The sequence below is a fragment of the Pelophylax lessonae genome (assembly GCF_965119305.1).
Source record: "Pelophylax lessonae genome assembly, chromosome: 5".
NCBI classification, from domain to species: domain Eukaryota; kingdom Metazoa; phylum Chordata; class Amphibia; order Anura; family Ranidae; genus Pelophylax; species Pelophylax lessonae.
In genome coordinates, this window is record NC_138772.1 from 430,607,666 (window position 1) to 430,634,456 (window position 26,791).

At 43.7% G+C, this 26,791-nt stretch overlaps 1 protein-coding gene across 1 annotated transcript in view; it reads left to right on the plus strand.

The window, feature by feature from the left end:
* SDCBP (syndecan binding protein) overlaps nt 1-26,791 on the plus strand; it is a 55,643-nt gene that overhangs the window by 5,367 nt on the left and 23,485 nt on the right. Inside the window, exons 2-5 of the mRNA XM_082257492.1 lie at nt 13,939-14,000; nt 18,287-18,365; nt 19,928-20,028; nt 22,245-22,406. Of these exons, the coding sequence (XP_082113618.1) occupies nt 13,950-14,000; nt 18,287-18,365; nt 19,928-20,028; nt 22,245-22,406 (393 nt within the window). The 5' untranslated portion in view covers nt 13,939-13,949. The remainder of the gene's footprint in view (nt 1-13,938; nt 14,001-18,286; nt 18,366-19,927; nt 20,029-22,244; nt 22,407-26,791) is intronic.

Sequence of the window (26,791 nt, forward strand, 5' to 3'; positions counted from 1 at the left end):
TGCATGGATTGGTAAAGTTATGGAAACAGGCAGTAGAGATCTTTTTTATTTGACGTAGGCCATTTTGAAGAGCCATACCATCAAAATAGTCCTTTTTTTTTCTATGTTGATATCCCCTGGAATGTTTTCATACATAATCGTAAATGACCTGAAGATTTAAAGGATCGTTCCACGGTTGATCATGGCTGTTGAGCCCGGACACTGTGGTCAGTTTACGTGCCTCGGTCATCCGCAGCTCTGCTCCCCCCCCCCGCCTGCCTGTATGCTTGGGAGTTTGTTTCTCTGCCCCCTGCTGCTGTTAATAAAAAAACTAAAATGTCACTGCCAGCCCCTCTTTTAGGCTCAAACCCTGCACTGTATAAGTGTTTGTTAGAAACAGAGCCTCTAAATGCCCTTTTGTGCTGTATCTTCAGGCCGGTCATGTGACTCCTGGCCGCCCTGCTACTTCTATCCAGGGCTACAGTGGGAGGGGCTGAGACGCCCAGCTGATGTCAGAGGGAGAGCCCGGCTCCTCCTGCTCTAGCCCTGGATCAGAGTATTAGGCTGGCCATACATTATACAATTTTTTTTTTTTTTTCTTCATTTTACCTTTAGATTTACCATAACCACATAATGAGGTCAAACCTAAACACTTTCAATGTATATGCAATCAGGCAGGCCATTGCCCTACATAGCTAAAGGTAAATCTAAAGACAATTGAATAGGAAAATTGTATAGAGTATGACCGGCCTGAAGATACTTCACAAAAGAATTTAGGCATTGTTTCTAACAAACACTTACTTGTACAGTGCAGGATGACAGCTTAAAATGGGGAGGCTGGGAGCAAAGCATAATTTAGGGTTACAAACCCTTTAAATCCAAAAACAAAAGTGGTGAACTGTTTGTCCGCACTCTGTGACTTTGTTTGTAAAGCTCGATCAGTTAAAGGAAGTTGGAAAAATAAGTCATACTGCCAGGATTACCAGGCCACAGTAAAGTGGGGAAAAAAAAGCCTAAAAAATAAACTTGATTTTGTGATGTATATTCATTCATCAACACCATTCAACTTGTCTAAAGCCAAAACCTTTGTTTGGATTGAGTGGGGAATTTTTTTCTAGTTGGGGAAAGTTGACTTCCTGTCCTGGAGGCACAACAGAACAAGAGTTCACATTTAGGAAAACTTAGAAGTCCAGAGTCTTTTTTTAATATTGATATTCATAGCAATTGAAACCTAAAATGGCCAATGTGTTTCAGGGGTTCAAAAATAACACCCTTCTTTAGGGTATGGGTGTTTTTTAGTGATTAGGGGAACTCCAAAGTTTAAAAAATAGCAGGATTGTCTGATTGTTAGACTTGGCCAGGATCGTCTTGTCCGTACGTGTAAAAAAACGTATTGCGGTCTGCATTCCCACTGAGCAGATACACCCTCTTGTCCTGATGACCATTTTCACTGGAACTAAGTGTGGGAAAATCCAAAAGTTTTGAGTTGGCACCAAAACAAGGATAGAGCGGAATATCCTCCAGTGGGGACTCTTGTTCCAGTGACAACTAAGAGATTTACCTAATTTAAGAGAGATTACCTCTCACTTCCTGCTTTGTCGACAGGACAGCAAGTTAAGGAATATTTATTAGCCGTGACATGGATGATAAAAAAAACAAACAAAAAAAATTAACCAGTTGTAACCATTCCCTACTCTATCTATAAGTGTAAAAAAAAAAAAAAAAAAATGGCTTTAGAAATACTTTAAAGATATTTCCCAATACTCCCTGTTCGTGGGAAATTTCGGATTTCCCCTTTCAGTCTGAGATATTGGTCATCAGAACAAATGGTGAATCTCCACATCAGGAACATGGACAGTATTTAGAATTAACCACTTTGTATTCGGTAATTCTGACACTTCGCTCCTACGTGTAAAATTATTACTTAGAACCCCTAAACAATAAAAAAAAAACAAATAAGCATATATTTATATAGCAGAAGCTCTATAGAATAAAATTAGTGTTGCAAATTTTTTTCTTTTTTATGTCACACAGTATTTGTGCAGCGGTTTTTCAAACACAATTTTTTTTTTTTCTATTTTTTATTAAAAAAAAAAAAAAACACCTTAATGAATAAAAACAAAACACAATAGTCGCCATAGTTTTTCGTATAATGTGAAAGATGTTATGCCGAGTAAATGCCTAAAATGTCATTCTTTAAAATTGTGTCTGCACGTGGAGTTGCGACAAACTACAGTGCTTAAAATTCTCTATAGGCGGCACTTTAAACGCCTTTACAGGTTATCAGTTTAGGGGAGGCCTGGTGCTAGAATTATTTCTCTCGCTCTGTGGTTTGCCTCACATGTGGTATGATCAGTGTTTACATATGTGCGCAGGAGTAACGTATTAGTTCGCATTTGCACGTAAGCACAAGGGGGACGGGGATGCTTTACATTTTTTTTTGGCTTCACTTTATTGCTATCGCGAGATGGAACAACATCCCTTGTGACAGCATGGGCCATGACAGGTCCTCATTTATGGAGAGATCTGGGGCCCCAAATCTCTGGCCTCCCATGCAGCCAACCAATGGGTAGGTAAACTGAGGCGGAACCGGAAGTGACAACCTACTTGTTGCTCCTGGGGTCACGGAGAGTGAGGAACAACGTCCGTTCCTATGTCTCTCTGTTCTGTGCAGCCATCACCACCGGCCGCAGCTCCCGGGCTCCATGATCAGATGGTAGAGCCCGGGAAAGTCAGTGGCAGGGGGGTGGGACCCCCTTCCTGCCCCCATAGAAGTGATAGAGTTGCTCTGCACTTCCAAACACCACCTCGCGTGCTGTTAGTCATCCCTCTCGCTTTAGATTGGAAAAACTCACTAACTCCAAATGCCTTCCATTCTTGTGGTTGGCAAAACAGCCTTTTCTCTAATCGTCTTCTAGGGCAGCACCTGAGAGATGGGCTCCTCCCACCTGAAACAGGAAACACAGTAGTCCACCATTATAAAAAATGCCATACCTTCTGCCTCAGTTTGATTGTGTTTCCTCCGGACCCACAGGAGCTGCATCTGTTTATTTTTCAGTCTCTGTGCTAATTGCAGGAGTCTCCCTTACCAGCCTTCCATCCAGCTCAGTGAGCTTGGGCAGTTGCAGGTCACGGGCAGCACATTGGGGCAAGCTGGCCCCCGTGAGGTTTTACCCCTACCATCCCCCCCCCAGCTTTTAGGATGCCGCTGGTATTCCCCCCCCCCCCCCTTTGTGCTTATTTACAGACAAAGACCCCAGAAGAGAAAAAGGCAAAGACCAGTAGCAAGGCATGCGCTTCTTGCGGTCACGGGTTTCCTCTTGAATGGAAAAAAACCCCTATGCCAGAAACGCATCAATAAAATGGTGGCCAAGGAATCTCAGGGGTTACTTAAGGATATGCTTAATGCTTTTAAAAAGGAAATTAAACGCTCAATTGTTCCCCTTCGTACAGCCATAGGAAAAACTGGAAGCTCCAGTCACGCCAGCACTCCATCTACCAACAAGACACCCATTCCCTCATGCAGCGGGGATGATGTGGACTAATGCAGACGACTTGGAATCAGAATCCGAAGGTGGCCTATGCTCTGACTCGGATGATGAGGATTCAGCATCAGAGGGCTCACTCTTCCCCCCCCCCCCCCCCCCCCCCCCTCGGAGGACATGGATAATTTACTGAGGGCCATAGCAGATACACTCTGTATCAAAGAGCAGAAAATCACAGAGCTTGCACTACATGAGATGTATAAGGGTCTACAAAAACCTAGTACATTTCCAGTACATGAATCTCTGAAAAATGTAGGAAAGAAAGAATGGGAAGACCCGGAAAAGAAGCTCTTTACCCCGGCAGCGATTAAAGTGAAAAGAAAATGTGTGTTTTTTTTTTTTTTCCTTTCTTGGTACGGTAGCAGTAGGCTACTCCGGTGATCCCCCAAGCCCTGGGCCGTGGACCGGTACTGGTCTGTGGATCAAATGGTACCAGTCCCCCCAAAGAACATTACATTATTTCCATTTTAGAAAAAAACTATTTTTTTCAGAAAAGGGTGGACCCGGGGCGCAGAGCAGTGCACCCTGAGCCCACCCATTTGTGTGAAAATAGCGAATGAATACACATGTTTACCAAGCTCTCCATACTGAAGCTGGAGGGGGTGGGTTCGGTGTGGGAGAGGAAATTGGTGCTGGGGGGGGGGGGGGGGGTTGTGATGCAGGAGAAAGCAGCAAAAGTGTGGGAGAGCTTTTTTGGAGGAAGAGGACCGACTGGAGACAGGGAAGCAGCAGCATTGGTGGGGAGGATCCAAACTTGAGGCTGATCAGAGCTATAGTTTTTCTGCTGAACAATTCTGCTGTAAGTTTATGGTCACATGAGCTTATAGCAGAAGAGGAATGCAGGCAATTTTTTTTATTTTTTTTTTTTTTTTTCTCCTCACACTGACAGCGTAAGGAGAAAAGGAAGAAAGCCATTAACTAGCTTCTGTTACAGGGACATTGGTTCCATCTGTGCCCATGAATCCCGCCGATCAGTACGGCCCTTCAGGGACTCCTATTGGTGCCCAACTGTGCAGCCTCATCAGTGCACATCAGTGAAAGAGAGCAAAATTACTTGTTTGCAAAATTTTATAACTTATGAAAAATGTTTTTGGTGTGTGGAGTTTTTTTTTTTTTTTTTAGCAAAAAAAAAAAAAGAGGATTAAATACTACCAAAAAGCTCTATTTGAGTTAAAAAAATGATAAAAATTTTGTTTGAGCACAGTGTTGCATGACCACACAATTGTCATTCAAAGTGTGACAGCGCTAAAAACTGAAAATTGGCCTGGTCAGGAAGGGTTATAAGTGCTCAGTGAGCAAGAGGTTAATGTGGTTGTAATGTCACATGTATTACTTTGATTCTCTGTTGTAGGTCCCAATTCAGTACAGCGTGTGTGTGTGTTTCCTAAAATATATGATGCTAAATACCTTCTTTGCAGAGCCCTGCTGTGCTGCCATTTGACCTCCCTCTGCTTTCCTTCCCGATGTGAGGGGAGTACAGTGGGGTGGCTTAGACAGGTGACTTCCCTGTCTGCACATCAGGGCTCTGCAAAGAAGGTATCTAACAGTATGATTTAAGCAAAAGACACACACTCTACTGAACAGGGACCTTTAAACTAGAGAGGATCAAAGTAACTTTAGCAGAAAAGTATGAGTTTGTGTTTATTTGATTTAAAAAAGTAAAACAAAAATACTCCCCTAGTTGGATGCAGCATCGGTCCCTCGCCATCTCTAAGGGTTAGAATTGAGCGATGAAACGCTGCTGATCGCTCCGTTCTAAGAGCTCAGTGAGCAGAGAGCTAGTTACTTGTCATAAGCGGCTGTCTGGTCTTTGGGTCCCCCCTCTCACTGGAGCTCTGGGCTGTGGAGGCGATAGGAGCAGCTAGCTCAGATCTTTCCCAAGCCTGGACTGGCTCTGTGACATCAGCCCATAGTGGACTTTAGCCCACTGTCAGTTGAAAAAAGGGTCACAGAAGTGCAGAACCAACTCTGATCTTGTGGTCCACAAAAGTACAGCCAAACTAGCTTTTAATGTTTCTTTACTTTACAAGCACTGGAGCAGCTACAGGGAATAGACTTGTACAGGCAGGAGAGGAAAGGGGAGGAGATCAAGTTCTCACACACAGACTACAGAAGTGACAACGGCGAGAGGGGGAGATGCAGACGCTCTGAGAAGAGAGCTGGATGACAGAAGCACATAATCTGACCATGGTATCATGGATCAGCAGCCATGATAAATGTGGTCAGCTTAAATGGGAAGACGGGAACAGGGCATGATCAGCCCAGAACTACATGTCCCATGAGGCATTGATTGCTACTTCACACATGACATGTATGGACCGTGTTCCCAACTGTATGTGTTCACTGCATTTCCTGATATGTTAACAATGCATTCTGTATGCAGGTTAGCTACTCGGCTGCCCAACTGATCTACACTGCTTACAAAAAAAAATGAAAGGAACCCTTTTTAATTCGAGTACAGCATCAACTCTCTTAAACTCCTGAGATATTGATTTGGTCAGTTAAGTAGCAGAAGAGGTTGTTAATCGGCTGTAGATGCTTTGGTGTAAATGAAATTAACAGGTACACTAGGTGGGCAACAATGAGACCACCTCCAAAACAGGGATGGTTTTACAGGTGGAGGCCAGGGATATATATATATATATATATATATATATATATATATATATATATATATATATATATTACTCCTTTTCTAACAGTTTTTTCTTTTTTTCACTAGTTTTGCATTTGGCTAGGGTCAGTGTCACTACTGGTAGCATGATGCGATACCTAGACCCTATAGAGGTTGTACAGACAGTCCAACTCCTCCAGGGTGGCACATCAATATGTGCCATTGCCAGAAGGTTTGCGGTGTCTCCCAGCACAGTCTCTAGAGCATAGAGGCGATTCCAGGAGACCGGCAGTTAGTCTAGGAGAGCTGGACAGGGCTGTAGAAGGTCCTTAACCCATCAGCAGGATTGATATTTGCTCCTTTGTGCAAGGAGGAACCGGATAAGCACTGCCAGAGCCCTACAAAATGACCTCCAGCAGGACACTGGTGTGAATGTCTCTGACCAAACAATCAGAAACAGACATCATGAGGGTGGCCTGAGGGCCCAACATCTTCTAGTGGGCCCTGCGCTTACTGCCCGACACCGTAGATCTTGATTTGGCATTTGCCATTGAACACCAGACGTGTCAGGTCCCCCACTGGCACCCTGTGCTTTTCACAGATGAGCTCAGGTTCACCCTGAGCACATGTGACAGACGTGAAAGGGTCTGGAGAAGCTGTGGCGATCGTTATGCTGCCTGTAACATCGTTCAGCATGACCAGTTTGGTGGTGGGTCAGTGATCGTCTGGGGAGGCATATTGAGGGATTTCTGCAGTCTAGACAATGGAACCCTGACTGCCATTGGGTATCGTGATGAAATCCTTGGACCCATTGTCAGACCCTACGCTGATGCAGTGGGTCCTGGGATCCTCCTGGTGCAAAACAATGCCCGGCCTCATGTGGTGAGAGTATGCAGCCAGTTCCTGGAGGATGAAGGAATTGATACCATTGAATGTCCCCCATGCTTGCCTGACCTAAATCCAATAGAACACCTCTGGGACATTATGTTTGGGTCCATCTGATGCCTCCAGGTTGCACCTCAGTCTGTTCAGGAGTTTCGTGATACCCTGGTCCAGATCTGGGAGGAAATGCTATGTGGGGCAATACAAACTACTGCGTACCATTTTGAGTTGCTGCAATTAAATTTTTATTAAAATGAACTAGGCTGCTGCATCATTTTTCCACTTTGATTTTTGGGGTGTCTTTGTATTCAGCCCCTCTGTAGGTTGATCATTTTGGTTTCCATCAAATGATGTGGCATTCTTTCATTCCTAGCGCATTACCCAGTCCATATCAGTATAGATATTCAGCATGTTATTTTTCCCTGTGGAGATCTGATGGATTTTCAAAGTGTTCCTTTAATTTTTTTGAGCAGCGTATAATGAAAATAGTCGACAACTATGTCAATTGGTTGGTGGTTTCAGCCCTACTTGGCATATAAAATGCACACATAATATCTAAAATATTATAAACTAGCTAATTTAACACAATACAAGGGTGTGTTATCACACATCCCTGTATTGTGTTCAAAATCATACTTTATCATCCTGGGTTTTGTTGGTGGAAGTAAATCTCCTCGCCTGTTTTACTTATTCTTGGGACTTTAGCAGATTGTGTAAATGGCTGTGATGCGATGTGTGGGATTTTTGCACTCTACGTGAGTATCATATGACTGTCATCTGCCAGAGGTCAGCTGATCACCTAATCCTTTTCAGCTCTTGTGGTGTGCGGGTGTTTTTTTTTTTTTTTTGTCTCATTTAGACATTCTCTACTTTCTTATTCATGACTTTTCAGTTTATTTTTTAAATGAGCATACTTTTTTTGTGGAATTTAATTTTACCAGTGATATTAGTTGAACTGTACATGCACAGTAAGACAAATGTATAGAATATCTATTGGGTAATGGCAGGCTTAAAAACTATCACAGTACTAGCAATTTATAATAAAACCATGAATGATTTTTGTAAAATAGCTGTTGGATTTCAGTTTTCAGTCTGTTAGAGGGGACTGATGGACTTGAGAAGGAGTTTACTAAGGGTTAACAGTGTGGACAGATGTATGTATGATTTCTTTATTTGCATTTTACAAAGAAATGCTAAAACACTGTTTATATTGGAGCGGTTTTACCTGACCAAGGATTTGTATTTCTCTCAAGCCAATCTTGGGGTTTACACAGCCTACCCAGACATTAGAGCCAGACTGGTTACCTAACTTTTCTCTACTTCAAGTTAGCAATACCGTGTGGTCATCTCCTTGCCCCAGCCTGTTATTTGATAGTGAATGAACAACCGCACACCTATTAGGTTCTCTTTCGGCTCTCCAGTCATCCTGATTCTTATCAGCACATGTACATACAACATCTTAAGCAGGGAAAAAACAGATGTTAACCCCTTCCCAGCCAGTGTCATTAGTACAGTGACCTTGTATAGTATTAGCACTGATCAGTGTATTCATGTCACTATTGATGTCGGTGTCAGTCAGCCCGTGTACCCCCCCCCCCCCCCCCCCCCGCAGCCAGCGTTAGCTTAGCTAGTGCCAGGTTGGCTGCCACACTATTGCAGTCCCACTAGAAGTCACTGATCACCGCCACTACTACAATTTAAAAAAATAAAATAAAAAAATACTAATTCCAGTATCAGACGATATAACTTTCATGCAAACCAAATAATATACACTTTTGGGACTTACAGTGCCTTGCGAAAAGTATTCGGCCCCCTTGAACTTTGCGACCTTTTGCCACATTTCAGGCTTCAAACATAAAGATATAAAACTGTAATTTTTTGTGAAGAATCAACAAGTGGGACACAATTATGAAGTGGAACGAAATTTATTGGATATTTCAAACTTTTTTAACAAATGAAAAACTGAAAAATTGGGTGTGCAAAATTATTCAGCCCCCTTAAGTTAATACTTTGTAGCGCCACCTTTTGCTGCGATTACAGCTGTAAGTCGCTTGGGGTATGTCTCCTCTATCAGTTTTGCACATCGAGAGACTGAAATTTTTGCCCATTCCTCCTTGCAAAACAGCTCGAGCTCAGTGAGGTTGGATGGAGAGCGTTTGTGAACAGCAGTTTTCAGTTCTTTCCACAGATTCTCGATTGCATTCAGGTCTGGACTTTGACTTGGCCATTCTAACACCTGGATATGTTTATTTGTGAACCATTCCATTGTAGATTTTGCTTTGTTTTGGATCATTGTCTTGTTGGAAGACAAATCTCCGTCCCAGTCTCAGGTCTTTTGCAGACTCCATCAGGTTTTCTTCCAGAATGGTCCTGTATTTGGCTCCATCCATCTTCCCATCAATTTTAACCATCTTCCCTGTCCCTGTTGAAGAAAAGCAGGCCCAAACCATGATGCTGCCACCACCATGTTTGATAGTGAAGATGGTGTGTTCAGGGTGATGAGCTGTGTTGCTTTTATGCCAAACATAATGTTTTTTGCATTGTTGCCAAAAAGTTCGATTTTGGTTTCATCTGACCAGAGCACCTTCTTCCACATGTTTGGTGTGTCTCCCAGGTGGCTTGTGGCAAACTTTAAACAACACTTTTTATGGATATCTTTAAGAAATGGCTTTCTTCTTGCCACTCTTCCATAAAGGCCAGATTTGTGCAGTATACGACTGATGTGTTGTCCTATGGACAGAGTCTCCCACCTCAGCTGTAGATCTCTGCAGTTCATCCAGAGTGATCATGGGCCTCTTGGCTGCTTCTCTGATCAGTCTTCTCCTTGTATGAGCTGAAAGTTTTTAAAGGGATGGCCAGGTCTTCGTAGATTTGCAGTGGTCTGATACTCCTTCCATTTCAATATTATCGCTTGCACAGTGCTCCTTGGGATGTTTAAAGCTTGGGAAATCTTTTTGTATCCAAATCCGGCTTTAAACTTCTCCACAACAATATCTCGGACCTGCCTGGTGTGTTCCTTGTTCTTCATGATGCTCTCTGCGCTTTAAACGGACCTCTGAAACTATCACAGTGCAGGTGCATTTATACGGAGACTTGATTACACACAGGTGGATTCTATTTATCATCATTAGTCATTTAGGTCAACATTGGATCATTCAGAGATCCTCACTGAACTTCTGGAGAGTTTGCTGCACTGAAAGTAAAGGGGCTGAATAGATTTGCACGCCCAATTTTTCAGTTTTTTATTTAACAAAGTTTGAAATATCCAATAAATTTCATTCCACTTCATGATTGTGTCCCACTTGTTGTTGTTTCTTCAGTTTTATATCTTTGTTTGAAGCCTGAAATGTGTCAAAAGGTCACAAAGTTCAAGGGGGCCGAATACTTTCGCAAGGCACTGTATTTATTTTTTACCAAAGACCTTTAGCGGAATACATTTTGGGCTATTCATGAGAAAATTGGATTTTTTTTTTTTCGGATATGTTTTATAGCAGAAAGTAAAACCTAATATGAGATGCTGTTAAAAAAAAAAAAAACAAAAAAAAAACACCACACAACAGTGAGTACACCCCTCACATTCTGGTAAATTATTTTATATATTTTCATGTGACAACACTGAAGAAATGACACTTTGCTACAATGTAAAGTAGTGAGTGTACAGTTTTGTATAACAGTGTAAATTTGCTGTCCCCTCAAAATAATTCAACACACAGCTATTATTGTCTAAACCGCTGGCAACAAAAGTGAGTACACCCCTAACTGAAAATGTTCAAATTGGGCCCAAAGTGTCAATCTTTTGTGTGGCCACCATTATTTTCTAGCACTGCCTTAACCCTCCTGGGCATGGAATTTACCAGAGCTTCACAGGTTGCCACTGGAGTCCTCTTCCACTCCTCCGTGATGACATCACGGAGCTGGTAGATGTTAGAGACCCTGAGCTCCTCCACCTTCCGTTTTTGAGGATGGTCAATAGGGTTTAGGTCTGGAGACATGCTTGGCCAGTCCATCACCTTTACCCTCAGCTTCTTTAGCAAGGCAGTGGTCATCTTGGAGGTATGTTTGGGGGTCATGTTGGAATACTGTCCTGTGGCCCAGTCTCCAAAGGGAGGGGATCATACTGTGCTTCAGTATGTCACAGTACATGTTGGCATTCATGGTTCCCTCAATGAACTGTAGCTCCCCAGTGCCAGCAGCACTCGTGCAGCCCCAGACCACAACACTCCCACCACCATGCTTGACTGTAGGCAAAACACACTTGTCTGAACTAAATAACTTTTATCTTGGCCTCATCAGACCACAGGACATGGTTCCAGTAATCCATGTCCTTAATCTGCTTGTCTTCAGCAAACTGTTTGCGGTCTTTCTTGTGCATAAACTTTAGAAGAGGCTTCCTTCTGGGACGACAGCCATGCAGACTAATTTGATGCAGTTTGCGGCGTATGGTCTAAGCACTGACAGGCTGACCCCCCCCCTTCAACCTCTGCAGCAATGCTGCCAGCACTCATACGTCCATTTCCCAAAGACCACTTCTGGATATGATGCTTTGCATGTGCACTGAACTTCTTTGGTTGACCATGGCGAGGCCAGTTCTGAGTGGAACATGTCCTGTTAAACTGCTGTATGGTCTTGGCCACTGTGCTGCAGCTCTGTTTCAGGGAGCGATAATGCCAAATATAAATCAATCAATGTTACTACTGATGATATTGCATAATTATAGAGAGTCCATAGAAGAAAGGAGTCCAATAGGAGGTCCAAGATGCGGGTGAGAAGATCAGAATGGATAGCCTCCACCAAATGCCAGTAACAGTGGCCTCTTACCAGAAATGTGTGATCCCCATTACAGGGATCTCAGTACACATTGACAGGAAGTCATCTCCTTTCACACTAGGTCAGACCAAATATCTCCTCCACAGGAAATGCCTCTAGGTGTATAAAGCCAATCCTCTCATGGACATATTAATATCACCATCGGCACATGTAAGAAGAAAAAACTCCTCCATGGTGCAGTATAGCTTAACACAAGTAATATTTAATGGAAAAAGACAATAAAACACTCACATTTAAGGTAGATAAGCCAGGCATCAAGGTAAATATCCTGAGGGGATCTTGCAAGTAGAATGTGTAATAGCTATAGCCAGATGTAATCCTAGTCTCCCAGCAAAGGAAATTGGGACGCTGCAAGGATGTTACAGGGCAAACGAGGCCAGTCCCCAACCAGTTTCGTCAGAGCGTGACATCATCAGGGGGCGTGTTGATGCCCCATGATGATGTCACGCTCTGACAAAACTGGTTGGGGACTGGCCTCGTTTGCCCTGTAACATCCTTGCAGCGTCCTCCTTCCTTTGAAGTTATTTTGAAGGGACAGCAAACTTACACTGTTAGGCCTCTTTGACACGGAGCGGACCGTATTGCGATCCGCTCTGGCACTTTTTTTTGGCCACGGATGACACTTGTGTCATCCGGTCCGCATATCATCCCATCCGTTTTCGGATGATATAGGGACATAATGTATGTCTATGGGATTGCGGATGTCAGCGGATGACACCGCTGACATCTGATTTTGCGTCCTTTCCCCAGAAATAGGGTTCTGTTCCGTTCCAAAAAACGGAACAGAACTGAAAGGACGCAAATCGGATGTCAGCGGATGGTATTCCGCTGACATCTGCAATCCCATTGACATGCATTATGTCTGTATATCACCCGCAAACGAATGGGGTGATATACGGAACGCCCATGTGAAGGAGGCCTTATACAAGCTGTACACTCACTACTTTACATTGTAGCAAAATGTAATTTCTTCAGTGTTGTCTAATGAAAAGGTATAATATATTTACAAAAATGTAAGGGATGTACTCCCTTTTGTGCGATACTGTGTATCGAACAAAAATAAAAAAAAAAATATGGTGATAAAATACTATCAAAAGAAAGAGCTCTATTTGTGTGAACAAAACAAATTGTGCACAGTGTTGCACGATCGTGTAATTGCTAGTTAAAGTAGCTCCGTGCCCAATAGCAAAAAATTCTCTGGAAATGAAGGGGTAAAATATTCCCGGAGGTCAAGTAGTTAAATACTCCATTGACTATTGATGGTATAATATTCAATTGACCTTCAGCATTTTTCTCACATCTAATGAGAAAAATACACCTAGTGGGGTGCGGAAATGCACTCCATGTACAGGTAAACATACATCATGAAAGGGTTATGACAAGCTGAATACATCATTTTCGTGTTTGATCTTATGGAGTAGTTAGCATGGGTATAATGGCAGAAGAGTACAAAGTTCAGGCCGTAACCGAAAATGTTTTTGCTGGATTTTCTACGCAGCATTAGATTGTTTTCCCCTATGTACACTGCTGCCTTTTTTTATATATTTTTTTTTTTTTTTTTAGGCCTCATGTACACTGCTGCTGATAAACGGACATTTAGGAGCAGTTGGGCGTTTTTTTTTTTTTTTTTTTTCAGCAGCCCCTGAACCCACCTCTGTTATCTGTTTATGTACACTGAGTCGTTTACAGTCATTTAGAGGCACTTGAGTTCAGTGTAGTTTTTTGGAAAGCAATTATTTGCGTTCAGGATGTTCAGAACATGTGTTTACTGGCGTTGCAAAAACGGTCACCCACGTTTAGCGCTTGCGTTTTTACTGTTTAAACGGGGAATGATTTTATGACCTCTAAAAAGGGATCTGAGCGTAAACGCGGCATGCGACACAACCGATGTTTTAAACGTCGTTTACATAGCTGTTAAATTCCAGCGTTCAAAGGAGTTTTGCAAACGTCCCGTGTACATTTAGCCTAAGATGTCAAATGTTTCTAGTAAACTCTTGTTTTTTAGTTCTTGGAATGTTTTTTGTGTAATATCTATATATTAACAAAGTTTTTTTTTTTTTTTTTTTTTTTTTTTTTTTTTTTTCTTGGCAGGAATAAGAACCATGTCTCTGTATCCATCTCTAGAAGACTTGAAAGTTGACCGAGTTATACAGGTATGTATGACATTTATTTTTTTCTTTTGGCGTGGTTTCCTAATATCTCCACAAAAAGCTGCTTTGTTTTGGATGGGGCAGGGCTGAGTCCTGTGCTAGTTAGGGAAAGAATTCCTAGATCCTTGTTTTGGAATGAAGTGATAGAAATGTTTATAACCTTTTACCTGCAAAGCCCTAACCTTTACCTAATCTTTAGCTTTAAGGGCCAAGTCACACCCACATATTAATTTAGGTGGGCTGTCAAATGCGTGGGAGCATGTAAAAAGTATGACTTTTTAAAATCCTGCAGCACCAAACTGCGTGGTTCTATGGTTTGGGCACAACACGTTAACTTTTTCCTAGATTTGTTTTGGGTGCCATTGGCTATTAATGGTTTCTGCGTGCGTCTAAGGCCTTATGCATGCTGGTTTATTAGAACACTGTTTCCCCTGACAAAATTGGCGTTTAAAAAAAAAACAAACTCCCCGTGCGTGTTTGTGTTTTCCCCGAACCAGTTTTAATTTATTCTGGCTATTTTAAATGAATAAACACTCCAAGTACTAAACGTGCCTAGCATTCAGACGCATATACACATGTTAACATGAGTTTAGCAGCATTCAGTGTTTTTTGTTGTCAAAATTCCCTCTCCTGAATGCAATTTCAGGACCTTTTAGAAAACATCCTCTAAACTCCCCTGTTACTAAACTTTTGTAAATGTGTGTCTGTGTGCATGGACACATAGGATAACATAGAGGGGAGTTCAGGAGAAGAAAAAAAACTCCAAAACCCAACAAAAATGTGTGCTTATGAGCAACAGTGTGCATGAGGCCTAACAAAGGCAGTGTGTTCCCGTGCTGTATGTAAAATGTATGTTTCCCACATCGCAATTGATGTGAATGGGACAAAGTTTTCCCAGAATGCTTCTAGCCTACCATCATCCTCCTCCATCCAGGGTTAGTTCTTGGCCTTAAAGTTGAGTTCCCGCCTCAAAATCGAAAAAATTGATTTTGGCCATCCGCTTGCTGAGGGCCACCTGAAAAAGAAATTGATGCTCCCATTTTTTTTTTTTTGGTCGCTTACCCTGATATTGAAGAAAATATACTCCCCTTCCTTCCACTTCCTCCCACTTCCTCCCTCTGCGGCCGTGGCCCGCGCCGTCACTTCCGGTTTGCGATGACTCCTGGGAGCTGAACGTCATCGCTCCCAGGAGTCAATACACTGGCCCCGCTCGTCACTTCCGGTGCAGGCGCGGCATTCCCTGCTAAAGATCTTCTGGGCATGCCCGGGAGCTGTGCAGGGATGCCACCCTTGCACCGGAAGTGACGAGCGGGGCCGGTGCAGTGCACTGTGGGACTCCAACGTCACGAAGAGGCCACAGAAGAGGACGTGCTGGCTTCAGCTGTCCACACCTGAGATGGCAGCGCTGGAGAAGAACTTTTCAAGGTAAGTATTTCTTCTTACAGGTAAGTGCGACCCGGGACTGTTCAGAGGCTATCCACTATGGAATGTACTAGCCCTGACTGTCCCGGGATATTTTTATCTAAATTTGACCCCCGAAGCCGGAACTCCGCTTTAAATATTTTTGTGTAGATTTCCAGAGCAACCAGCAAGGTGCAGAGAAATCACGTGGAGACCTCAGAATTGTAACTTAACCTGAGGATAAAAAATAGGGATAAGTATAATGCACATCTTTTCTGTCACCCCATCCTGTTCCAGAGATCTTGTATTCTTGAAGTCTTCTTTAACCAGTTCAGTTCTTTGGACGTGCTATGTATGTCCACAAAGAACTGTTAAAGGAGGTGTACAGCCAAAGCTCGTTTGACTGTACATCTCCTATGGGTCACAGGAGTGCACTCCTGTGACCCGTTTTAGCAGAGAGCGGTCTGAAATCTGCTCTTTGCTGATTTTGCAGATGTCGGTCCAGGCACCGCGTCATCACGACCACTGAGTCAGGATCCGCCTGGTGCCTGGACAGAAACTGGCTCAGCCTCTCAACGAGCCACAAAGAGCCTGAGCCCGCTGCTCCGCCCCCTCTAGAGCCCAGCATTCCAGTGAGTGAGGAGGGGGACAATCAGCAGCTCTCTGCTCAGGGAGCTGTCGGAACCGAGCAATCGGCAGTGTTCGATCGCTTAGTTCTCAGTGTAGAGGTGCCAGGGGACAGATGCAGCATCGGACCAATGCTGCATCCACCTAGGTAAGTATAACTGCGGAAAAAAATGAGAAACCCATACTTTTTTCTTTTAATCACAAGCTGGTAGCTGGTTCTGCAGCCATCAGTTTGTTTGGTTTATTCAGCCAGCTCCTGGTTTAAAGTGAGAGAAATTCAGCGGTCGTATAGCCACTGATCACTTTCACAGAGTCGGTCCTCTGACTCATTCGATAACATCCTATTGGCGTCATCAAAAAAACTAAAGCAAGAACTAGAGTTGTTTTTAAAGTTCCTACTATGCATACCAAGCTGAATACTGACACCTTCTCTGTAGACATCAGAAGATAATGGTGTTTGTTAGAAAACTCCTTTTATTTGCAATAGTTCTTATTGACTAAAGGTTAGAACATTAGAATGTCGGGTGTGGCAAATTAAAAGGTACATGTGTTTTTGAAGATTTGCAGTCAGTAAGACTATTGTACATGGAGTTATGCAGTGATTGAAATAATTTGATTACCTTATGACACGTATGAAAGGAAGCTATTAGAGCAGAAATATGGGAACTTGCCATTGCTGACTTTTTTTAAGGTGCTGCTATTTCTGATTTTATTTTCTTTAGTAGTAGATCGATAAACTTGTCAACACCGTGTGTTTGTATGTATGTATGTATGTATGTATGTGTGTGTGTTTCAGGTCAGTGACTCGTTGGATACTAATAATGTTGATGAAGATAAAAGCCCCAATGCCTGTATGTTTCTACATTTGTCTGGAAAGGTTCTGTTTAACATTTTTGTCTGGTATATTTTATCTACTTGTTTCTGATATGTAGCACATGTCATGGTGTTAAAATATTTAGCAGTTGTTAAGGCTTTGAAATCCTTGGTAACCTTTTTTCTAATGTATAGCTCAAATCGTACCAAAAAAAGCTACCTAGAATACTAATGTTTTTCATGAAAACGAGGACTTGTAAATGGAATGAAGCTTTTGTGTATTTTTTTTTTTCTCACAAGGAAGAGGAATGGAAGGAAGCCAGGGCCTAATTTGAATAACTGAAGATGGTTTTTGTGTGCACATATACAAAATGTTTGTATTCTCATGGTCCACTGGGAAGAGTATTTGTGTCCCCTTTTTATATTCCTTTAGATCAATTGGTTTTGAATAAGTAATGCGTGGCCTTGTCAGCAGACTGATGTGCCGTTCATAGTAAATGATTTACCGTAATCAGTACACATTTTACAAAAGCTTAGTGTTCATTCAGGTTCTCAGTCTGATAGCTCATTAGTCTTTTTGTATACAGTTGTTCAAGCAATGCATTAGAAATTTTGATGATGTTTTTGTATGTGTGTGTGTGTATGTGTATGTATATATATATTATAATCTCCTTTTAGAGATCAGGGCGAGTTTCCATGTTGCTGTCATGTTTCATTTTCCATCTCTGAGGTTACTGATGCAGTAGTGTAGTATTTATCTATTTTTTGAAAGCCCTGCTGGAGACTTAAAATGCCTCGACTTTCAAGATATGGGGTGAACAGACAAGCCCTTCTTCATTCTAGAATGAAATTCTCAATGTCTGAGGGCTGTCAATGGGTGGTGGACAAGCCTAACGCTGGCCGTTTTTAGGCAGCTCAAATTTTCAGCCAAAACCAAATTTTCTACTGAAGTTTGATCTGTAGGTGACTCTGTAATCCCCACCCGACTCGACAAGACGATTTAAAAATTGACTAAACCATTTAGTAAGTTTTTGGGCTGCCAGTAATTGCATTATATCAAGGGTCAAATGCTTGTGATTCAGGAGGAAGAAGGTGTAATGCTGGCTTTACTCCCTGCTTTTGCACACTCTTCTCCTCTGGGTTATGGGTGGCCCTCACGTTAAATGCATAGCTGTAAGTCCTGCACTGTACTTGATGATGTCCTTGTTCGACTGCGGCCCAGTTGCACAGCTTGTCTTGTTTGAACATATCCTGCCCCGAAAAGCCTAACAGGTTCTCACCCTTGCCTACCCTAAACAAAAAACAAGGCAAAGTGTTTGTTTTTTTCTTCTTGGCATTTAAAACTGCATTTCTGCTCTAGTTTCATCACTATTATATTACAAGTGTAAGGATAATGTGCTCTGTTTTGCTGCTAAATATATTTTTAATATTTTTAACATTACTTTCAGGCTCAAACTGCATTTGCATCAAACCCAGCCAATCCAGCAATTTTATCGGAGGCTTCAGCACCTTTATCCCAGCATGGAGGTATAAGCAGAGCTTCTACATTTTTGAGTTTCTTTAAAATGTAAAACATTTGGCTTGATTTCAAATAATATGAGGAAGATATATCTAGTTTTAAAATTTGCGATGAAACTCAAAAAGACTGATTAGTTAGTATTTTCAGTAGAAAAATGCGGTTTCTTACTGTAACTATACCGCATTAAAGTCCTTTCATAATTTTCTGTAGGTTGGGAGTGAGGCAGTAAGAATATTTTGACAGATTAATATTAGCCGAAACCGAAAAACCAAAATGCAGGATGCCCTTGGCCAAAAACCGAAAATGACTTTTTTTTCCCCAAATAATTTTAAAATAGATAGAACAGGGGCATACACCAAAAACAGGCAGCGACGTACACCTGTCGCTGCCACCCTGTCACAGTATATGTACTATGACGGGTTGGCAAGAGGTTAATTTAATTACCAATGGTATTAGTATTATGCAGCATGAGGGGGTTAATGTATTGCCACTGCTGGTCACTGATGCATTAGTGACCGACCAGTGGCAGTTAATTAACCCCTTTGTGCTGCATTAGTGCAACCAGTATCGGTGTTAATTAACACTGGTTGCACTGATACTGGTTGCACTAATGCAGCACAAAGGGGTTAATTACCTGCCACTGGTCGGTCACTAATGCATCAGTGACCAGCAGTGGCAATACATTAACCCCCTCATGCTGCATAATACAAATACCATTGGTAAGCTCGCCTCAGCTCCCCCCCCCCCCGCCTCAGCGTCCCTCTCGGCAGTACACCCCCGCCTCAGCGTCCCTCCCCATCCCAAGGATGCAATCTCCTTACTGTCACTCAGCTCCTCCGGTGTCCTTCCTTTCAAAAGACGCCCCTCTGGCCGGCGTCCCGCCTCCCGGTGATGTTACTACTACGATGTGCATGAATTAACACACCGGGCGGTAGAGCGGCAGCTAATAACTATGTGAGCGCTTCACTTCCCTGTCAGAGGAGATACCCGCCTGATAGGGAAGTTAGGCGCTCACAGTTACAGCTATTAGCGGCCGCTCGCCCGCCCGCCCGCCCGCCCGGAGTGTTAGTTCATTCATGCACAGATCATAGTAGTAGTGACATCACCGGGAGGCGGGCCGCCGACCAGAGGCTGGTCTTTTGAAACCTGCGCGGCGGCCATCTTTCATATCGGCATCTTTAACCCATTTTCGGCTGAAATGGAATAAGCCCATTTTCGGCTGAAAATTTTGGTTGCCGAAATTTCGGTGCGTCACTAATTAATATTATCCACCCAAAATTGCATATTTGTCTATGGCGAACGTCCTTATTTAGACTTTGGAGCGCATTGTTGTGCTTTTTGGGTAAGTCTTGTATAGAAAAATGAGCTGTATATACAGGTTTGTTAGGCCTTTGTAGAAATACTGCCTCACCAAGGAAAGTCAAATTCTTGCCATTTAGCTGCTTTCTGGATAAACGTAAGTGGTAGTTTGGGCGTACGTTTTTCTGAAAGTCCCTGTAAGTAATACTTTATCAACTTCTTGTATGTTTTCTCAAGACTGCACTCTTATTCATACTCTTTTCTCGGCCAGGTTTGTATCCTAAACTGTATCCAGAGTTGTCCCAGTATATGGGTTTAAGCCTGAGTGAAGATGAAATCCACAAAAATATGTCTTTGGTGCCTGCAGATGGAGTAAGTAAAGCAATTTTTTGTTTTCTTTTTCAGTGTTTAGTTTTGAACCAACATCCTTGCTCATGTTCCACAGACCCATAGCTTCAGCTGTTTTGGCTGCTGGAACCTGTTTTCAGATTTGCCATAGTGCTGGAGTTAAACCAAACCTCTGCAATATGGAAATCGGAGTGGAGTGTGGCTATTGGAAATGCACTTTAGCCCTCATTCACATTGAACACGGCTTTGAAATTGTGCGACTTTATCTGAACTCGCGTGATTTCAAAGCTGCATTTTAGTCCGACTTTGGAGTCGACTTGAAAGACATCTGTGGGGGTTCATGCAGAGAGGTCTATTGCAGTTGCCCCCAAAGTTGCCAAAAGTGGTGCAGGAACTACTTTTCCCCGCTGGGCAGGAGGATGACAGCTGTTCTCCGCGCTGTGTGCGGAGACACAGCTGTCAGTTTCCCATACATCTCTATGGGGGAATCTGATGGTAACGGACCTTCGGTCCGTTCTCATCTGATCCACTGGACGGATGGAAAATAGGGTTTCCATCCCTCCAGATTTGACGGATTGGATCGGATGTCAGCGGACATGTCTCCGCTGACATCTGATGCCCCATAGAGATGCATGGGGGGACCGTTCAGATCCGCCAAAAAAACGGGACAGGCGGATCTGAACTGTCCGGTCCGCCTGTGTGAAAGGGGCCTAATACAGTAATCAGTGCTAAATATGCACTGTTACTGTATAAAAGACAGTGGCATGGAAGGGGTTAATACTGGGGGTGATCAAAGGGTTAAGTGTAAGCCTAATTGTGCTTACTAACTGTGGGGGGGCTCTGTGAAAGGCACACAGAGATCAGTGTTTCAGCTTAGCTTAGCTGAAACACATGATCTCTCTGCCTGTCTGGCAGGAGACCCGCTTGTTTTTTTTTTTTTTTTCACATTGGCAGGCGGCTCTCCTGTCAGTTTCCCTGAAGGCCAGCAGCGATCGAGCCCATCCTGCTGTGTCTAATCACAGCGGGAGTGTGGCTCCGCGCAACTGAACTGTCCTGCCACAGTAAATCTGCATGGGGTGGTTAGCAAGTAGTTAAGAGGCTAATAGCAGTGGCAAATGACAGATTCTTTATCACATAGGTGGCTTATTAGCAACCTTGTGATAGCAATAAAGTTAAATGGGGAAACAAACATGTAATTGCCCCTGTCGCCCTGCGAATTTGGGCCTGCCTGTAATGTTGGTTCACATTATATTGCATGGGTGCAACATATTGTTAGCTGCAGGGTTTTTTACAGTCCATCGTTGTGCACAGGTGAGACAGGGTCACTCGGTATCACTGTTACAAAATGGCTGAATTTTGAATGTATTCCTTTTTAGGCTCCTTTTTACGCTTAGGTGACTTGTCATGCGACTTTGGACATCAAAGTTGCTTAACAAATTGCACCCCATCTTTTCCAGTAAGTACCGTTCATATCTATGGGCCTTCAAGTTGCAGCGACTTCATAGTAGTTCTTGCACTACCTTGGTCCAACTTTCATGCGACTGGAGGACCATAGACTTCAATGTTGACCCTCAAAAGCCACATGAAGGTTGCACCTGAATGTTTTGGATGCAACAGTTATCCATTCTCATTGGTCAAAGCCGAAGTTGCTCTCCAAAGACAAGTCAAACTTGATGCTAAAATACAGTCACTCGGAGCTCAGTCTCAGGTGGATGACAATGTGTTGCATCGCACAACTGGTCTCTCTTCCCCCTTAAAGTGGTTCTAAAGTCCAAATGTTTTTTTACCTGTTATGAGTAACCCTCCCGCACAAAGGAATTAAACCTCCATTGAATGTAAACCCAAGTGCAATACAACTTCTATCACAATTTAGATCAGCAACAGTTTCGCAATATGTCTGTCCAGTAGGATCTCAAACAGATGTCATATGCAAGGCGCTTTTGCCCATTGTGACAAACCCAAAGCCTGTTGACACAACGGTCCTCTTATAATCACTGTTATTAGATTGAGAAGTGTTAAACTTTGGTCCATTTTTTTTATCTGTCTACTAACTTGTGAACACAGGAAGTTGGTGGGGAAGGGGGTTGATGTGATGTCACAAAATGTAATTTCATTGAGCTCTTTTTAGGGAGTTATATTTATGTATAAAACTGTGACCTGGTGTAGCTAGCTCTAATTTGTCTAAACAGGAAAAGTTTGTTCATTATTACTGATTGTTTACACCTTTTTTAATTCTTCAGCGCCAGGTAGCAAGACCATCAGCTGTAAATAACATGGTGGCTCCGATAAGTGGAAGTGATCTTGGGATCCGTAGAGCAGAAATAAAACAAGGCATCCGGGAAGTTATCTTGTGTAAGGATCAGGATGGAAAAATTGGTCTCCGCCTTAAAGCTATTGACAATGTAAGTTGCCATCTTGTGCCTGCCATCCTAAGGAGTGGAAAGAGATAGGAAGCTTGAGGGTGATATTTTAATTTTGGATGGTTCTATATTATGCAGTATTTTTTCTTTAGTCTAATCCATTCAGGGGAAATATGCTAGTGTAACTTTGCAGATAATGTCTGGGAGTAGTTACTTCCCATTTCTTGATGGTTGTGCACAGACTGTAGGTTTCTAAATTTAGAAATAACAGAATACTTGCAGTTTAATTTATGTACATTGGAAAAATGTAAATCTAAAGTCAACCCCCCCCCCCCCTCCCCTTAAACCTATTTTGGATAGGTTTTAAGGGACACTTATAACCTCCTGTGTGGGTTTTTCATTTGTGTCCCCAATTGAAAGATTTCATGTTCTGGTGATGTCCCAAAATTTGTGATTTATTTTTTCTGTCCCTTTTTTGATAACTGTAAAAGGGACACAAAAATAGGGCGAATCTCCCGAACAGGGATACAAACAGTAATAATGTTTCTCTATCGCTCATTGACAGACGTAGTCTTCTTGATTCTCAAGAGCTGGGTTATGTTGTCTCCGCAGGAGTAGGACTAGGCAGAAAGACAAAACGTTCTGGCTCCACCTTAGGGGCAGTCCCTGAGGGTATATCCTCCCTCTCTCTGCTACAGGGAATCAGTTTTTTTCTGTCTAGTCAGGAGTAAGGACCTAAGTTCCTTGCTGGGATCTTTTGGTCCTGGCAAGACTTTTTTCTTTAGAAAAAGACATTTTTTAGGTAGTTTTTCTCCAGTGTTTTTCCTGTGAGATCTTCAAGCAAAAATGCCGGACTGGGCGACACTTGTGGTCACCCCAGCCGGCCTACGAGCGCGCGCAGACCATGGCATTGCGCTTGGTCGGCCGCGACACATTCAAGTAAGTATGCGGGGCCGGGCGACGGGCTGGATGTTGAGATCCAGTGGTCACCCCGGTTTCTGCCTACGAGCGCGTGCAGACCAGAGCTCCGCGCTGGGTCGGCCGCGACGGAGTCCCAGTGGAGGGACTGACCTTGCGAGTTAAAAGTCTCGCCTGGACGCCAGGAACCAGAGAGTCGAGGCGTCCGGAGTGGTCCACAAACCCCCACCCCGGTGGAGAGGGTATTGTGAAGAGAGGGTGCCTGTCGGTTCGGTATGGTAAACGTTCCCTTTTTTTCTTTCCTCGTTATGAGGCAGTATGAATTATGGGCCCCTCCATATATGGTCAGTATATATCTGATACTTATAAGTCCCCCTTGTAATACAGCATGTGTTTGTGGGAAGTGGACTTGGTTTGAGAGCTAACACTCTACCCAGCAGACTGTAACATTACAGCAGACATAGGAGGTATAATCCTACCTTATTTGTAGTGTATCTCCTGTAGATCCATATATCGCCTCTTAGCAGAGATGCAGGTGGATGTGCTGGGAAAACGATTTCGGCGGTCCGCCGCCATTTTGCCGTAGACCAAGTGCATGTATGTCCTCAGGTCACGCCGGCCGCCATGTTTTTGGAGTCTTATGTCTCTTCTATGGGGGCGGCCATGTTTCGTGAGCCCAGCTACCTCGTGGAGAGCTGGGAACGCCGGAAGGCGTACACAGGGGGCGGAGCCACGTCCTTCTACCCGGGAAAAAGCAACAGCTCCTTCCAGTCTGTAAAAGACAGACGCTGACTGCAGTTGGTTGGAAACTTCACTGCATCGGTTGGTGAGCCTTGGGGGTCCCTCTCTCTCTCTGTGGGATCGAGAAGCAGGTACTCTGAGGGGCGCTATTGCGCTAGGGGGAGACACACAAAAAAAAAAAAAAAAAAGAAAATTTTTTTTTGTTTTTGCTGGCAAAGGTGTCCTGAATTAACATGGACCCTGCCACTCATGTATCTCCTCCGGATCCCCTCGAGGGGTCTGCAGGATCCTCCAGCACCCCACTGACAATTGAATCATTGTCAGCTATTATGGAAACTTTTGTGTCCCGGGTGGAAGTGGCTTGTCAGGGACAGAGCGCAAGAAAGCGACCCCCGCCTAACCCCTTATTATCTGAAACCTCGGATTCAGACTCTGAGCCTATTTCTGCAGTTGCAGGTACTTCATCTGGGATTGGTGTCTCGGGTCCTGTCTCTTCAGACAGCGAGGAGGATGTTTCGGCATCAGCCATAGCCCGAGAGGAAGCGTTGGTAAACGCACTCATGGTATCTGTTCAAGAAACCTTAAGGTTACAGGGTATTCCATCGGAAATAGCTGAAACTGAAATCCCTTTTGGGACTAAAAAACGCATCAAAGTGGCGAAGGTTTTTCCATTGCCCAAATGTTTTGGCAATCCAATCGAAGAAGAATGGCGTCTGCCAAAACGCACTTTTACTATTTCTAAACGCATTAACAGGCGTTGTCCGTTTGAGGAAACCCTCATTAAGAAATGGACAGAACCACCTGTGGTGGATTCACCAATTGCTAGATTGAATAAAGCCACGGTTATTCCTCTAGAAGACGCTCCGTCTTTTAAAGATCCAGTGGATCGCAAGATAGAAGCTATGTCTCGCACCATGTTTTCCTTGATTGGATCAGCTTTCAGACCTATAATAGCTATTGGTCTGGTTTCGCAGGCTGTAACTGAATGGACCAAGTGGTTACGCCGGGACTTAGAAGAGGTCCCTCAGGCGGTATCAGATTTGTTGGAACAAATGATACAGGGGTTACAGTTTGTGTGTGATGCGGCGTTAGACGCCACTCCATTATTGGCGCGAGCATCAGTCTCAGCAGTGGTTCTCAGGCGTACACTGTGGCTAAAAGGTTGGTTAGCCGACCAAGGTTCCAAAAAAGCATTGGCTAATATCCCCTTTTTAGGAGAGCGTCTATTTGGAGCCAACTTAGATGAGATCATTAAGGATCTCACGGGTGGAAAGAGCACCTTTTTACCGCAAAATTTTAAAGGTAAAGGAACTCGTCAAAGACGAGGGCCTTATTTTTCTGCTCACAAGAGGTTTTTTCGTCCCGCGGGTGAAAAAATTAAGTCCTCCAAAGCTCCTGCAGGAGGCGTCAGGGGTCGTTGGTCGGGCAAGCAAAAGCCCGCCCCCTCCAGACCTGAAGATAAACCGTCCAAAGCCTGAAGGTGCGCCCCCACCCATAACTGGGGTGGGGGGACGTCTTCGCCGGTTCCCGGATCCATGGCTTTCCAGAATCCCGGACAAATGGGTTTGCGAAGTCATAAGGTCAGGGTACAAGATCGAGTTTCGATCTCTCCCACCGGCGCGATTCTTCCCTTCCAATATCCGACTATCCCCGGATCGTTTAGAAGATCTGCGGAGAGCAGTCACAGATTTACTACAACAAGGAGTGGTAGTCCACGTTCCTTGGACAGAACGGTTTCAAGGGTTTTATTCAAACCTATTTACAATACCCAGGAAAGAGGGCAAAGTGCGTCCAATTCTGGACTTAAGGGCACTCAATTCTTTTGTCAACATAAGAAGATTCAGAATGGAGTCCATTCGCACAGTAGCAGCCTTCCTGCATCCACGGGATGTCCTAGTGTCCATAGACATCAAGGACGCATATCTTCACATTCCCATTTTCGCAGGACATCAGCGGTTTCTACGCTTTTCCGTAGAAGAGAACCACTATCAGTTTGTGGCGTTACCTTTCGGTCTCGCCACGGCTCCGCGGGTCTTCACGAAGGTGTTGGCCCCAATGTTGGCACTTCTGCGCCAAAGAGGCATATCGATCCTTGGTTACCTAGACGATCTTCTGCTTCATGCACAGTCTCCTCAGACCTTGCTACAAAACATAGAAATTACTATGATTTCTTTACAGGAATTCGGGTGGCTGGTGAACCAGCAAAAGTCATTTCTGGTTCCCACCCAGAGGCTCGAATATCTGGGTCTAATTCTAGACACAGTCAGGACAAGAGTTTTCCTTCCGGTAGGGAAACTCCGAAAGATTCAATCAGCAGTCCAGTTGTTACTGTCCAACAGCTGGTCTTCCCTTCGGACTTGCATGAGGGTTCTGGGGTTGATGGTGGCTTCGTTCGAAGCAGTCCCATTTGCCCAGTCCCATACCCGAATTCTTCAGCAAGAGATTCTTCTCAGATGGAATCGGAATCCGGAATCCCTGGACAATCAGATCCGATTGAGCAAACAGACCAGAGAGTCTCTGGTCTGGTGGCTTCGGTCTCCGATGCTCAGCCAGGGAAAGTCATTTCTGCCAATATATTGGACGACAGTGACCACGGATGCCAGTCTATCCGGATGGGGAGGAATTCTCGGTCAGTTATCTGTCCAGGGACTTTGGTCCCCGGAAGAATCCAGGTTACCGATAAATGTATTGGAACTGAGAGCGATCAGACTTTGTCTGATTCACTGGACCGAGCAGCTCCAGGGCAGCCCGGTTCGGATCCAGTCGGA